The sequence below is a fragment of the Pezoporus occidentalis genome, unplaced genomic scaffold (genome assembly GCF_034315485.1).
Source record: "Pezoporus occidentalis ecotype Australia unplaced genomic scaffold, CSIRO_AGI_Poc_V1 ctg33, whole genome shotgun sequence".
Classification (NCBI taxonomy): Eukaryota; Metazoa; Chordata; class Aves; order Psittaciformes; family Psittacidae; genus Pezoporus; species Pezoporus occidentalis.
In genome coordinates, this window is record NW_026915268.1 from 3,527,553 (window position 1) to 3,539,868 (window position 12,316).

General features: G+C 49.9%; 1 protein-coding gene across 3 annotated transcripts in view; it reads right to left on the reverse strand.

The window, feature by feature from the left end:
- Window positions 1-1,655: 1,655 nt before the first annotated feature.
- The window catches only part of LOC134169003 (rho GTPase-activating protein 7-like), a 46,607-nt gene continuing 35,946 nt past the window's right edge, over window positions 1,656-12,316 (reverse strand). For all 3 annotated transcript variants that reach the window (XM_062629194.1, XM_062629196.1, XM_062629195.1), the window contains exons 3-11: window positions 11,581-11,662; window positions 11,013-11,076; window positions 8,404-9,761; window positions 7,790-7,960; window positions 6,955-7,114; window positions 6,101-6,299; window positions 4,237-4,456; window positions 2,126-2,240; window positions 1,656-1,784 (exon numbers count right to left, since the gene is read on the reverse strand). In XM_062629194.1, the coding sequence (XP_062485178.1) occupies window positions 1,767-1,784; window positions 2,126-2,240; window positions 4,237-4,456; window positions 6,101-6,299; window positions 6,955-7,114; window positions 7,790-7,960; window positions 8,404-9,761; window positions 11,013-11,076; window positions 11,581-11,662 (2,387 nt within the window). In that variant the 3' untranslated portion in view covers window positions 1,656-1,766. The remainder of the gene's footprint in view (window positions 1,785-2,125; window positions 2,241-4,236; window positions 4,457-6,100; window positions 6,300-6,954; window positions 7,115-7,789; window positions 7,961-8,403; window positions 9,762-11,012; window positions 11,077-11,580; window positions 11,663-12,316) is intronic.

Below are 12,316 nucleotides of genomic sequence, written 5' to 3' on the forward strand. Positions count from 1 at the left end.
TGCTGTCATCTCTGGCATCCCTCAGCCGAGCACAGAGCTCTTGGGAGCCAGGCAGCCTCATCCCAGCCCAGCAGTGCCAGCCCGGAATGCTTGTCTCATGGGAGGTGCTCATGAGCTGACCAAGGCAAGTCGGGTACCTGTGACAGATGGGACATCACACTTGAGACCTGAACTTGAACACACGTGTGGGATATGAAACCACACGCTTCCCACAACACCGCAGCACAGGCAGTGGGCTGCACCACCTGCATCCACAGCACTGCGCTGTGCACGGGGCCTGGACCAGCCTGCACAAGAGGGGTGCTCCCTGCGCGCCTCAGGGCAGCAGCGCCGCCAGCAGCAGGCAGGAGGCTCACCAGGGGAGGAGCAGAGCGATTAACTCCATTCCCGCAGGAAAACACGAGGGAAACGCCGTTCCCCAGAGCAGCGATGTTCTGAATCCCTGCAGAGCTCGCAAACCTCTGCTGCGTTTGCAGGGGAAACCTCGAGGAAACACCGTCAGCTACAAGGCAGTGGGCCGTGGCTCCTTCCTTTGCTTTGGGGGGTGGGGGCAGCTGCTGCGCGAAGTAAAGCAGCACAGAAACAGCTTTGCTCCTGTCCGAGCAGGTGTTGCTCTGGGTTGAGGTGCTTGCTGCCATGCATCAGTGTGTCTATATGCACGTGTGCGTGCACATTTCTGTATAGATACACACAGATACAAAAGATAGGGGTATTTTTACCCGATGTCCCATAGGCAGTGGCTGGGGAGGGCTCAGCTGTGGCAGCCCCCAGCGCACCCAGCGCACATGCTGTGCACACACGGTCTCCTCACGGCTGCCCGACGTGGCCACCAACACCCCAGCGCCAGCACCCGCAGCCCGAGCCATGGGGGGTCCGCCCCGGGCCCGCACCACCGCCCGGCCCTCCCCGCTCCCATCCCGAGTACCTGAGCGTGGGCAGCGCGGGCACGGAGCGGCAGCGGGGCCGCCCGGGTGTCCCGGGTGTGGCGCCGCAGCGGGCGGGGGTGACCGGGCAGGGTCAGGCCCTGTGGTACCGGCACCAGGCGCGGTGCAGCGGTGGGCACGGGCCCAGGCAGGGACAGTGGCAGGGCCTGGGCTGGGGTCCAGGCACCGGCTGCTCCTCATGGTCACCAGCAGAAGGGCACAGCAGCCCCGAGTGTCAGCACTGAACCCTCGGCAGGGCAGGGCAGGGCAGGGCAGGGGGCACCCCTTGGAGAGGGCAGCCCCGCAGCTCACCGTGGCACCTGTGGGAAGTGGCCCGGTGGTAGCAGGAGGTGCAGGATCTGCAGGTCCAAGGGTGCCTCAGAGTCCCTGTGGGGCTATTCCGGGGGGGGGATGCAGCCCCAGGCTGGGCTGGGGGGGTCAGTGTCACACAGAGGCCGGGGCTGGCTGAGGGGTCAGTGCTGGGGGCTCCGGGGCAGGGCAGTGTCAGCACAGGGGAGCCCCTGCCCAGCCGCGGGGCTGCAGTGCCGCAGAAGGTCCAAGCCGACTGTTGGGTGCACCAAGGGCTGGGGGCACCCTGAGGGAACGGAGGCAGGAGTCAGTGTGAGAACAGGGCTGGCAGGGCAGCCGCTGGTCCCGCAGGACCTGAGCCGGGCAGAGGCGGCCGGCAGGGACAGCCCAGAATCCAGATCATCAGACACATCATGGCCGTGAGGTCCAAGGTGGAGGCAGGGGGTGAGCCAGCGAGGGAGGGGCGGTGACAGCAGCCAGGGTCAGGGCACTCTGATCGCCAGGCGAGCCCGCGGTGAGCAGCAGAGGCCGAGGTCACGCCGGGAAGTCAGTCTGTGGGTCAAGGCCCGCAGGTTACCGGGTGACCAGGCTCGGGCACGGCCCTTGCTCTGCCCCCGCCGCGGCAGCAAAACCTCCACTCCAACCCGTCCCGCAAGGGCCGGTCAAGTCAGCCCCAGCCGAGGCGTCCCTCCCGGCACCAGCCACTGCCCCACAGGTGCCCCACGGGTGCCCTCCCTTGGCCCCAAGCCGGAGGAACGCTCCCAGACTGCGAACAGTTGTGATTGATCCATAAACCCCACCCTGAGGCTGAGCTTCCCCCTGCTGCGGGGAGCGGCCGGGCCCCGGGCCCTGCCCCAACGCGCTGCTCAGAGCAGGCGGCAGCAGGGTGGTACCTGGAAGAGTCTGTTGCACTCCATGATCATGTGCGCCAAGCCCTGCGTCGCTGCCAGGTTCTCACTCAGCTCCCGCTGGTCCGGCTTCCCCAGGCTGCACTTCCTCTGGCTGGATCTGGGGAGAGGGTCGGTAAGGGCAGGCTGTGAGCAGGCAGCTGTGCCCCACAGCGCAGGGTGCCCGCTCCGCTGCTCTGCCTGAGGCGGGGAGCCAGCACCCAGTGAAAGCACTGCACTGACGGACCCGCTCTGCCGTGCAGGGGCGCCTGCTGTGTCGCTACAGCAAGGTCCACAGCCAGCACTGCCTCCAGCACGCCAGGAGTGCCCGCGGCAGCACTGACCACTGTGCCCAAGAAAGACAAGTCAAGGCTTGTTATTCCCCAGGCACATCAACACAAGTGGCCAAAGGCAGCAATGACCCCAAACTGATGTGTGTGTACTACCAAACTCCTTGGATAACCCTGCAAAGCCCACACAGAACCTTCTAAATCTTTTAGCCCAAACCGCACCAACCATGTTTCAAAAACAGTCCCCTCTTGTAATTCATAATCACTACATGACATCATTAATCCTGGCTTCTGATACTTTCATCTACATGCATTCCTGCCAAATGGCTTGAAAATTGGGTTGAAGATAAGAGTCCTCAGCGCTGCTCCTCAAAGTCAGACCTGTCAGCTCCTGCCCTTTGAAGTCAGAACCCTACACTGCGGCATTAATGCCCAGTTACAAAGAAGCTGAAGCTTCAAAGCATCCTGGCTTCTGAACAGTGACAACAAAGAGAAAACTCTATTTTTTGGTCCCAGTATTTCAGAGCAATGGTCATGTAAGCCAAAGAGGTACAGCCTCAAAGTGTGGCTCCCAGGGGCTCAAACACAGCACAAGCCTGGCAGGATGGGCTGCCACCAAAGCTCCACCACACTGGCTCCAGGCCGTGTGCTGGCTCAGCCCTGGGCTCTGGGTGTGCTTGGGCAGCTTCACATCTTCTGTGCCACTCACAAGAAAAGCCCCCAGTGTTTTCTTCCGCCCTCCAGTGCCTACGCCATCAGCCTGGAAGACACCAGCAGCACAACTGACAGCTTCAGAGCTCATCCTCATCTTCAGCTCCCCACAGCAAGGCCTCGAACTGCTGCTCCAATGGGTGCACAGGTTCCATCCACCAGGCAGCCGTCCTCTACCCTGACAGATGTCTGTCCGTACACAGGAGCATGGAGCAAACAGCCCTGCCTCAGGAGACCAGATAAGGCATGAATGCTTCCAGAGATTATTTATCTGCTTTGGCCCAAGGGCACCTTTCTCCCTGCACGTACAAACTGGATCTGATGCAGCCCAGAGACTTTTACTTATTAAGATAAATTGACAGCATCCTGGTGGCTGGGTTTGGCAGGAATGATCCCCTGGTGATAACCCAGCAGAACTGGTGCCAGCAGCTGCTGCAGCCTGCCAGATACCTGCAGGGCCTTAAAGCTCCACCTGAGCTTAGGATGCCAGCATAGGAGTCACATTTCCAACAGCCAGCACTAGTCCAATGCAGCCAGTGGGAAACAGAATCATAGAATCACAGAATGGTTCGGGTTGGAAGGGACCTTAAAGCCCATCCAGTTCCAACCCCTGCCACGGGCAGGGACCCCTTCCACTAGAGCAGCTTGCTCCAAGCCCCTGTGTCCAACCTGGCCTTGAACACTGCCAGGGATGGGGCAGCCGCAGCTTCTCTGGGCACCCTGTGCCAGCACCTCAGCACCCTCAGAGGGAAGAGCTTCTGCCTAAGAGCTCATCTCAATTTCCACTCTTTAAGCTGGAGACTGATGCATTCCTGGGCAGCTGGACCTGGGGCAGCTGCGAAGAGCACACCAGTGGGGAGGGAGGCAGGCTGGCTCACACACAGACCAGGCAGGAGCATAGCACTGTGACTTTTTACCACTCTGCCCTACACAAGACAAGCAGCCACTGGATCACCCCATGCACTGCGTCAGCTCCTGCTGCCCCTGAACATAGCTGAAACAAACACCAAGACATGCACTATTTCCCTCTTCAAAGAAGACAGTGACCTTAAGCCAGCATTGTTCCAGCTAAGAACACTATAGAGAGCAGCAATGCCAGCATTAAGATGCTAATACCTAGTAGAGGAGGAGGTACTGTCCCTCCTCAGGGTGTTGAGGTGAAATAAAGACGGTGCAAGACAGACAGCAATGTTGGTTGGGGTCATCTGGTTTTCCTCCACAAAAGCAACCACATCTCGCAGGAAGAACAGGAGGATTTTCAAAGCTTCTCGGTTTTCCTTTGGGAGAAGGACAATTGCAGCCTGGACAGCCTGGAACTGCTGATCCTTTGGCACATCTGAAGACAGGAAAGAATGATGAACATCACACATGACTTGCAGAGGATGCATCCATCAACACAGCCCCAAGCAGGGCATTGGAACAGTAGGTCCATCCATTTCACTGTCACTACAGTGCACTACAGCCAAGGCAAAGGCTGTTATCACTGTCACATCACACAAATACAGTTTTCACCTGCTCCCTGTCAAGGTGCACATTCACACCCAGTGATGCTGGTGCGTGACTTGCAGTTTATCTATCTTGAACACCACAGTAATGGATTTATCCTGAACTGGCTCTGGTTACTATCCAAATAAGGGCCTGTCTCCCTATAAAATATGACTCTGGAATGTTACTTTGGAGGGTATAGGTACTCCACTGTCTTTTCCTTTCAGCTTCAGGCATGAAGAGAACAGATGCTCTCGGATAACTCAATTCACAGAACTATGTTTGCCAACAGATTTCAATTCACGCTGAACCACAGTGGGACTGTGTGCCCAAATAGCTCCTGCAGAAGGTCAGGAACGGCTCATCCTGTCATGCATCCCCCTATCATGAGGGTGTCTCCAACTTACACCACTACAAAGGGAAGAAGATCACTTCTCTTTCCCTTCAAGTAGAAGCATGTGCATAGAACACACAAAATACTCTTCTTGGTGAAAGCAGCACATTTTTTATCTCCAAAAACCAGATGTGGCAGAAGATGGGAGAGCAGAATTCAGACACTTGCTGTTTCTAGCCCAGAACAAGAGACAGGAGGTGGACAGTGGCCAGGTTATAATAAATGGAATTAAACAGTTCCACATCCATTGGACAGAGGAATTGAGGACTCCTTTACAAAAAGGATTTGTGAATGCAAAAAGAAAACTTGTTTCAAACAAACAACATTTTTAGACAAAATTCTAAAAGCCTGACAGGTTAAAAAATGAAACCCAAACCCAGCCTTCCTGGACACACATCATACCCAGGACAGCAGCAACTCATTTACTCACATTGATCACAGGAAGCTCACACTTGGGCTTTCAAAAGCTTTCCTCAAAACTTGCTGTAACAACATCATCATGAGCCCCCAGAGCAATTTCCTTCCCCAGCCCAGCTGCTTCTGGAAAGTAAATTCCTTGAGGACAACGTACTGGAGGCTGAACCTGTTTATGCTCAAAGCCAGATTTCAGCTTCATTTTTCCTTCTTTGACAGGCTGAATCTCAAGGACAGTAACAGTGGGAGCATGGGCAGAAAGGTGCTGGCATGTCCAGGGAAAAGGGCTGTTTCACAGCAACCTTAATAAGGGAATTTTGTCAATATAACATGACTCCTTGCAGAAGGAGACACTTCATACCACGCATAAGGGGACTAGGTTCTTTCTTGATTTTGCATGAGGAAACAGCCATTTTAAAGCACAGTTTAGGAGGCTGCTGTGACATAGGGTGTCACACTCATCCTTCAAAGCACAGAAAAGACAGTGTTAGTAAACAGCTGGCCCATAGGATGCAGATGTGCAGCTCTTCAGCCCAGAGCCACAATGAACTCCTCTCAGAACCATCCTGCCTGATTTGTCTCCAATGCCACAGGGGACATGGCACTAATCCTCCTCTGACTGCAGCCTTGTACAGCTGAATATTAAGGTATTGAAAGAATTGGAAAACCCCAGCTTTTGTTACCTACATTGGTAGATGTGGAGGAAGGATTCACAGAGTCTGCTAGTGAAGATGGGCTCGGGAAGGTCTCGGAAATACTGCTTCACCATATCTGCTACATCAAATGCCGACTGCCCTTCATAGCACACGTTGTTCGGGCTGGTTTCATTCATTTCTCTTAAAGACAGAATCCTGGATTTAACACCGGATTTTCGGAACAGGCCAACCTGCAGGTGAAAGGAACTATTTCAGATGAAGAGAGGAGGCATCAAGAATCAAACCTCTGACAAACAATTGATCCTTCACTTTCAATATGACCCTGTGGTAGTAGGATCTAGCACCGAAATAGTTTTGTCCCATTAGAAGCAGCACATGGCAAACAATGATTGATGCCCACAGAACCAGCTGTAAAAGACACACCAGTTGTCATGTCTGCTGCCTTTTTGTTTAAATCAAAATTACTCTTCTTGACTTCTTTTAAAATCCTTTTATTGGCACCTATTAGTATGCCTGAGCAGGCTACTGTCACATGAGAACTGCGGGTTTCTGATGCACCAGTGTGTGTTCATCCAACAGAAAACGTACATGATGCCGATGCTGGAGCAAAGAAACTCCCATTCCTGCAGCTCTGCTATGGAAACAGCATCTGCAGCGCACACTTCCATTGCCATGCACACAAAACGATACAGGACTGAAGGTATTCCCAGAAGGAAACAGCACCGGCATTTCCTCACAGGCTGCCTGCTCAGGCCTACGCCTTTTTGCCTGTTCAGAGCCTTGGGAGGCAAGAAAGTGCCTCACAAAAGCTGGGAACAGAGAATGGCTCCTGGAGCAGGATTCATTTATGGAACAGAGCTGCTCTGGGCTGCCTCAGGTTCATACCTGGTCAAGGAAGTGGCTTCTTAGGTAGTCCAGTGCTTGGAGTATGCCATTAGGGAGTGGGTGGCTTGTTCTCTGGACGTTCAGGAGTAAAGGAACCCCAAACACATTCTTGTCCTTGTAGTCAGAGGCTTTTATTTTTTTGATGAACCTTGGTATAGTCCTGAAAATAACAACGTGCAAGCAACTCATCAACTTTCCAGCACAGTTATACCTGCTACTCCAGTTATGTGCATGGGAAAGGTTTTCAACCTCAACTTCTGCTCCATACTTAACTGTACACATCACATCATAAGAGAAAATCATTAAGGGCCATTATAGGAATGCCTTCCTTCAAAACTGAAATCAGCTTTAATAAAGCATCCTCATGTGAAATATGTTCCACCCCTCTAGGACACTGCAGGCTTCTTCACTTCTTTCTATATTCAAGTACCAGATCCCTATCACAAGATGCTAAGTGGTATTTCTAAGTCCTCTGAATGACTTTGTCATTGTTTTAGTTCAAACAAGGACTTGATGCTGAGGAAATGGATACTCAGCCCAGGCCACTCTCACCTCAGGTCCTGCAATCTCTGTGAAGGATCTCTGCAAACAGGGCTCAAAGTTTAGAGAGAAACTGTGAAGTGCTTTAAAGTCAGTAACAGCATGACCACCAGGGAGAAGCAAAAGTGCAGTCCATAGCAGAGGAAACCCTGGAGCCATTGAAGCAACCCTGGAACTGCCAGTGATTTAACAGGATTAAGTTTCTCCTGTTGAGCACATGTAATCTAAGCAGACACGGAAATCCACTTGCTTGCATCAAATCCTCTCTTCCCCACACAGGTATTAGACAACTTACCAGTTCCAGCCTTGCTTACTGGAAGGGGAGTATCTGTCCATCAAAGTGGTGAGTTTCAGCAAAGCCAGTTTTTGTGTCCGGGCTAGCTGGGCTGCTGACTGGTCCTCAGTCTGCAGGGAAAGGATTCCCAGGTTCACATGCTCTTCCACAGACCAGTGTTGCTTCCCATGCCTGCAGGATAAATAATGTTTATACTTAGGACTATTCCCACTGTCCCTGTTAGTTTTCTGCCTGCATCTGTGAAGCACCTAACTCTAAATGACCTGCAGTTCCCAAAGACTTTATGGTGAGTGCATTTAACAGCTTTTCATCTGGGAGGTACAAAGTGCTTCAATAAGAAATGCAGCAAGACAGCCATAAAGTCTGAACTGAAATGGGTAAGCGCTCACACAGATTATGAGCACCCTCCTTTCAGCAGAGGTCAGAGCAGATGTAGACACCAGGGTGCCTGCAGACCTGGTACCTGCAGTACAGGTGGTCCCTGGTACCAGCACTGTAGACCCTGCTATGCAGAACAGACTTCCTTGGGAATACTTTGTTCTGGAAAAGCAATCACATTTTGAGTGGAGAGAATCAAAGGGGCAGCCTGCTAGGGAAACCCAAGGAGGGCTGACCTGCTGGTCTTTCTAGACTCTGCCACGTATGCCAGGCCTGCAGAACTGGCCTCTTTGTCCGGTTCGCAGCAGCTCTCTCCCACAGTGGCAGGGAGTCCTGCTCTCTTATCTTCTGAGCCGTGTGTTTCATGGCAGATTCCTTTAGGTGAGGATGGAAACAAAGAGGTCGAGTCACTGGCAAAATCTGAATCCCCATCATCTGAGAATTCCTCTGTCCACTGAGCAACCAATTGTTTGAGACCATTGACATCTTCTATAACACTGTTCAGTTCTGAAAATACATCATCATCACCAGCTTGTGCTGCTTCCAAATTATCAAGTTCTGTGTTAGGCATGTTGTCATATATGCTCATCCTGTTATCTGCACATGAAAGGTGACTCCTGGGGACTTTGGAGTCCTTGGAACTGCTTCTGATCTGGTTTCTTCTGCACCCATGAAAACTCCCAGTTCTCCAGTTGACAGAAGAGTTGTCTACTGGAGCCAGAGAGCTACTTGTAAGTGCTATGGGGAAGGTGCCAGGTTTATGGCCTTGTGGTATTTGAAACATCTGGTTCATTTGCAACTTCATGTCATTTTTGAGGTTTTGCTGAGATAGATCATTCCACAGAAAGAGTTTGCTGGAATCCAAGTCCTCTGCATATACCCCCCTTCCTTCACAGTGGCTGTGTGGGTTAATAGCAGGACTTGGAGCACTCACAGTGCTGCTGTTTTCAGACTGATTGCTGCTGTTGAAACTGTGGGGAGAAAAAGAAGGATTATTCTTTATTTGGAAGCCAGAGAGGTCAGAAATATTTACACAGTTCAGCATCTTCATCTTCTCTTCATTAAGTCCTTCCAGAAGAACAGGTTCACTTATCATAGGTTTGGCCTTTGACTGACCACTCCTTAAGTTGCAGCTCCTTAAATGCAACTTCTCCATTTTCTTTAGAAGGCTCTTCCTTTTTTTATAGGGTGACTTATCCAAAAGCTTCTCCTCACTGGTGGTACTTAAAAATTCACTGGGGGGAAGGGAACAACTAAAACTAGAGTCCAGTGAAGCCACCTTAACTGAGGAGCATCTTGAAGAACTTGCGCTGGTTTCTGCATCTTCAAAAGGTTTTGGGCAGCTAACAGTGTCACTGTCACCACTGCTAGCACTGTGAACTGAGGACACATCATGTTTCCTGCCAGGATCCAGAAAGGTTGCATCCTCATTGCTGGTGCTGTTTGGTATTGGACTGCCTGGGACTGGTGCACCAGCACCTTCCTTTCCTGGGAAACCTTCTGTGCTCTCGATACGAGACCATCTTTGACTGCACCTCTCATAAGCCCATTTGTTACTTATTGCACAAGGTTCGTCGTCGTCAGAGTCGTCACTCTTAGAAGGAAAAGAAAAAAAGAAAGTAGAGTTCAAGGGCAAAGTTTGGCAAATTTTAAATTACCAAAAATCATAGCAAAAAAGGGATTTACATTTTCTGCCTGCCTCCAAAACCCCAAGAGCAGCATATGGAAATGTCACCATTCAGATACTGAGGGTCTGCCCTGAGCTTTGTGCTGTTAGTCGAAAAACACGCTGATAAATCACTCCCAAGCATGCTGACCAATCTGATAAATTCACCCCAGGAAAAGATGACAAGATTGATTTGAGGATGACAAATCCTGTTTTGTGTCAAATCCAAAGGTTTTGAAAGATCATTGTATTTGGTTTACATTACCTTTCCTAAAGCCATACAAATCGAACACTCTTTCATGCTTCTGTGACTAAAACTCATCCAGTTTTCGAGTAAAGAAGCCTTTGGCTGTGGGGCTGTGGCAGCATTGATAGCTGGCACGCCCTCCTGGAGTGGTGCATTGATAGCTGACGCACCCTCAGCCCCACTGGCCACTTGCCCCACATGCTCCATGTGCTGTCCCCATTCCAAGTGACTTTAGAGAGATGGGAATGACCTGTGTCTCCTCTGCGGACCCTCTCCTGTCCCATTCTTCCCTGATGGCAGAATTAAACTTTCCCAAAAAATGGACATTTTTCCCAAAGAAGACATTATTTTCTTGCTGGTCCTGCAGTAAAACCCATGGGATCTGAGAGGCTTTCCAATCCTGGCATTAACCAGCCAAGATGTGGCTCTAACTGTTTTAGCTATAGTACTTGCAAGAGAGGGCAAAGCCCGCACAGCTAAAACCTTTCTCACACCTTTTGGCTGGACATTTGACATTGGCTGACACTATTTGGATTCTCCATTTTCATTTCTTATTTGTTTAGTCAGTAAGAGTGAAATTTCACTTCCAGGCCTTAAATATGATGTGAAACTGCTTAGGAAAGCAATAAAAGACATGCTGAGGTGGGGCCTTGGTGCAACTATCAGACAGTAATATGTTTCAAATTGTTTTTAAAGACTGCTTCAAACCCCACACCTAACCTCCCTTACAAAGTTACCCATGACCCATGACCATCATTTCAATCTCCATCACTATGCTTTTCAGTAGAAAATGCAAATGCTTTGTGGGATGTATGAGAACAGAAAGAAAAGTTCAGAAACTGCGAATCTTTCATACACCTTCTAAACCAGGTTTTTGACATAATGCTACCCACATTTTTAATGAGAAAGTGAACTGGATGATACAAACATACCTGTTTCCTCTGACGGCTTATCTCCACTTTCAGTGATGCACATTTGTTCAGTGTGTTAAGCCGCCTAGGATATAAGAGAGAAATTTTGAATTGAAACCATTTCATTTCTTGAAAACAGACCTGCACCAAACATGCTGTGAACTTCTACCACAGAGTCTCCATTCCCGCTGTCAAAGACTGACATTCTGATAGAGGTTGTCCATACATTTTGCCAAACCCAGTATAGTCCCATGATGTTCACAGTTCCAGTTCTGCCATCTTAAAATTGGAGAAGAGGACCATAATTAACTAGTTAATTAAAAACCACATGATGAGCTTTAATGATTTAATACTTTGTATAATGTCACTACGACCTCGGCTGAAGCAGACATGCAGACACGTGCTTCCTTTACCTTTCAACTCGGAAAACAACCAACTTCAGTGGCACTAAAGTATGTGCTTAAGGGATTTCCTTCAGTTGCAGCATTGGTGACCTTGTTAGTCTGACAAAAACTAAGGCATGAAAAGATGAACAACAAGTAACTATGGAGCCTGGAGGTGTTAAAGATGGTTTGTAATTACTGTTTACCTGAATAGTGAGTCAATGGCATCTCCATCTAAAAATTCATGATCTTTCCTTACAGTTCTTACATCAATAGGAAACTGCATATCTGTAAACAAAGAAGGTGAAGCTGAAATCCGAGTTGTAATTGCACAGACTTTGAACTGTGTGACATATCTATCACAGGTGAAATACATATAGATCCATTTCTATAACTATATATCCAGACAAAGGTCGTTCAAGTGAGGATCAGCTCCTTACAAGTGGCAGAGTAACCGCAGGTATCTGCTTGCTGTTCTTAATTACAGCTAGACAAGCATTTGCTGCAGTCCCAGGAGCTTGCAGTGACTAAGTACTATAGTCAAGAAATACAGAAGTATTTCTTTGCTTTGGCGAAGGTTCTCTGCACCTTCTGCCTTCCAGTACAGTACAAAACTAGGAGCATTTTACATGAGCTTTTGCTGATGGCAAGGTACAACGCAGCACATGACACATGCCCTTTGAGCTGTAGCGAGCCTGACAAATCATGCTGTGCTTGAAGCTAATCAATACACCAGCTGGAGAGATTTAGCCTTGCAGATGAGGGAGCCAGGGAGATCCATCAATATTTTCTTGGGTTACTTTTTAAGCTTATTTTACCTGGTCAGGTCAGGACACTGCATAAGCAGCAAGATAACAGAGGAGCCATTTTTCAGAATCATGACAATGTACATTTCCAATCTGTAAGATTGACAGCTTCCATAAATGAAACCTGCTGTAGTCA